Source organism: Dermacentor variabilis, chromosome 1 (genome assembly GCF_050947875.1).
Source record: "Dermacentor variabilis isolate Ectoservices chromosome 1, ASM5094787v1, whole genome shotgun sequence".
Classification (NCBI taxonomy): domain Eukaryota; kingdom Metazoa; phylum Arthropoda; class Arachnida; order Ixodida; family Ixodidae; genus Dermacentor; species Dermacentor variabilis.
In genome coordinates, this window is record NC_134568.1 from 102,332,611 (window position 1) to 102,336,035 (window position 3,425).

The window sequence follows — 3,425 nt, forward strand, 5'->3', positions numbered from 1 at the left end:
GGCGTTTGTGCCCAATGCCTCACCGCGCGGGCAGCCAGCGGCGGAGCGTAAACAAACTGGACCGCACTCTGCCACGCTGGCATGCCTAAGGGACAAAGGCATAAAGAAACCTCCTCCGCTGTGCCTATGCAGATGCACATATCTTCGTGATTTGGGAAAGGGAAAATAAGCTCAATTCTGCAGCCCATATGGGAGCACGGCGCAGCGTACTGGGGATGGGGGCGAGGAATGAAAGATGAGAGGATAGAGGGGGAAAGGGAGAGTAGGTTTCAGGCAGCAGACGGCAGCATCATCCAGGGGCGATGGCCGGCGCGCGAGGTAGAGGCTGTGCGAGGCCGAAGTCTATTTCGCGGTCTAGGAGCCCGTTTGAGTACACGTATTCAAGCAGGCTTGCCAGTGCTGGGAGGTGGTAGCGGGCCGGGAAGAGCAGGTGTGTCTCTGATGTAGCCGGGAGTCCATACCGTCGGTAGGTGGAAGTGACTGGAGCGCGCTCCTGAGCTAGTGCAGGACAGGTGCAGAGTAGGTGCTCGAGGGTCTCGGCGTCACCGCACCTTCTGCAGGCCGGCGAGGCGATGCGTCCCTTGGCATGAAGCCTAGCTGCCGTCCACACGGAGCCCGTGCGCAGACGAAGGAGTGTGGAATGGTCCCGTCGCGAGAGACCGCTCTCAGGGAGGAGTTTTGGGGCGCGGTTGGTAGCTACCCTGCTATCCGGATGGCTGGAAGTGAGCAGCTGTTTGAGTCTCTGCCTGGAGGAGTCCGATGCTGCGACTGCTCTGGTGAGTGGAACGGTTGGGTGGTGGGCGGCCTTAGCAAGGACATCCGCCTCCTCGTTTACAGCGATCCCTACGTGGGAAGGCACCCAGTGGAAGGAGATGGCTACCCCCACTGCAGAGAGGGCTGCAGTGGGGGTAGAGGGCAGAGATTTTTGCTCTCAGGAGGGTCTCAGTGACTCCGTGTCGATGGTGATCAGAGAGTGCCTGGAGAGCCGGTCGCGAGTCACTTAGCACCGCCACTGGTTTTGTCGGGGGGTCCTCAGCCAGGAGGTCTGCAGCCAGGTGGAGTCCCGCCAGCTCAGCTGCTGTGGAGCTCGCGCGAAAATGAAGTCGGCACTGCCTGCTCCTGCCCTCAGATGGGATGGTACATGCCACCGCTGCGGAGCCATTGGAGAGCACAGAGCCATCCGTGTACACGAGCAGCCTGCCGTCCAGCTCTTCCACGAGTTTGCCAGTAGCAGCCTGTTGTAGTGCTGCTGCTGGCGTCTGACGCTTTGATGCTCCATTCAGGGATAGGTGCACCTCTAAAGGTTGCTCGTGTGGCGGAGGTGTAACCATAGGCACTGGTCGCTGCATAATCATCTCCTCGTAGAGCTGACAGAGGCCCCCCATGCGAGATAGCGGCTGGCTCCGCAGTCGGCAGAGCAGAGCCCCACCATCTGGAGCACGGTGCAGACGGTCAATGTGCCCAAGGGCACGTTGGAGCATGTGCAGCGACAATGGCCATTCGCCAGCCTCAGCCAGTGTGGCAGCAATTCGAGAGTGCTTGAGGAGACCGAGGATGCTCCTTACTGCACTCCTGTGCAGTCTCTCGAGTTGTTGCTTCCTGGCTGGAGATAGTAGAACCAGCGGCAGGGCATATAGCAGGATGGATGTGGCCGCCGCTTGGTTCATCCGCAGCGCCCGCTTGACGGTGCAGCCCCGACCACGCTGCTGCATCTTCGTCACTGCCCCCTGGACTCTTCGGACTTTGGAGAGCCGATGATCAATGGTTAGGCCTAAATACGTGACCTCCCGCTTCCATGGGACGGTGGTGTTTGCAATGCGCAGCTGTTTCACGTAGAGGCGTGCGGAGGCTAGCGGGTGTACAAGTAGTGCCTCTGTCTTTGCCGGGGACACGGAGAGGCCAATGCCACCGAGGAAGGAGATGAACGCGTCTAATGCCATCTGTAGAGAGCCCCGGATGGCAGCGATGCTTCTCCTGCGTCCTCGTATCCACAGCGCCACGTCATCTGCGTAGATAGCGCAGCAGACTGGGTAGCGGCTGTCAGCCGGTAGTGCTGCTGCGAGTCCTGCCAGTGCCAGGTTGAAGAGGAAAGGGCTCAGCACTGATCTCTGCGGGACACCGGAGGTGACGTCTCTGGGATCGCTGAGCACCTTGCCTACCCGTACACGAAAACTCCGGCCCACCAGGAAGGCAGAGATGAAGCCCCGGAGACATCCGGTGACGCCTAAGCAGTCCAGTGCAGCCTCGATCACCTCGTGCGGCAGCCGGTCAAAGGCACTCTGGACGTCAAGGAGCAGCAGCATGGCGACGTCCCCACTGCCCCTGGCATCCTCCAGGGTGGCCACCACATCTGCGATGGAGTCCGCCGTTGAGCGCTTTTGCCTGAAGCCAGATTGCTCTTCTGCAAAGTACTTCAGCTGGGCAGCTATCCATTCGAGCCGTGATAGGGCCATCTTCTCCATCAGCACGCATGCTGCAGAGGTAAGGGAGACTGGCCTGTAGGAGGAGAGTGAAGTCGCAGGCTTCCGTCGCTTCAGCAAAGGCACCACCACAGCCATCAGCCAGCTCTCAGGTAGGACCCCGGTGCTCCAGGAGGAGTTGAACTGCTCCAGGAGTCGTACCCGTTGTGGCTCTGCAAGGTTACGCAGCATCGACGGTTATCCCGTCGGCTCCTGGAGCACTCCGTCGTCGTGTGAGAGCTAGCGCCGACTCGAGCTCGTGCATGCGGAGAGGCTCGCTGCATAGGGCGGAGATCTGTGCTGCCACCCACTCTGGATGGTGGCAGGGAGGGAGGCAGCGTCTTGTGGCGACCGTCGAGGGCAGGATCTGCGGGACTGGAGACCTCTCAGCAAACCGGTCGGCTAGGCGCTCGACCAGGGCCCGCTCGCTGATGCCCATGAGGCTGGCCACGGTTAAGGACTGGCGTTGAGCGCTTGGAGCATCCATCAGTGACCTTAGTAGGCGCCAAGCTCGAGCACCATCTAGATTGCGACTGATGGTGGAGCAGAGGCTCTCCCAGCTTTGCCGTCTGCGTCGTCGGGCGTGGCGGCGGCAGACAGCATCCACGCGGCGGTAGGCCGTCCATTGTTCCGGAAGCATGGTGAGCCGGGCCCTGCGTTTCACACGGCGCCGAGCAGCCCGCAGTTCTAAATGGCGTATATCCGGAACTGGTTTGCCCTCTGGGACAGTAGAGCGTATGGTAGCGGCATTGGCGCACTCCACGATCATCTGCAACAGATCCCCGTCGTTGCCCGCCTGCCGGCAGAGCTCACGGAAGGCCTTCCAGTTGACTGTGAGGCACTCTCTGCTCCTGGGGGACTTGTCTCGAAAAGGAGTCAGGAGCAGGGGCAGATGGTCGGAACCCCAGGTGTCAGGAAGCGTCTCCCAGCTGTACCGGCAGTCCTCTGTGGTCAGGCTCAGGTCGA

At 61.0% G+C, this 3,425-nt stretch overlaps 1 protein-coding gene across 1 annotated transcript; it reads right to left on the reverse strand.

Moving 5' to 3' along the window:
- Positions 1-806: 806 nt before the first annotated feature.
- On the reverse strand, positions 807-2,558 carry LOC142579529 (uncharacterized). The gene has a single exon (XM_075689884.1). The coding sequence runs from the start codon at positions 2,556-2,558 to the stop codon at positions 807-809; it is 1,752 nt and encodes a 583-aa protein (XP_075545999.1).
- Between the last annotated feature and the right edge of the window lie 867 nt (positions 2,559-3,425).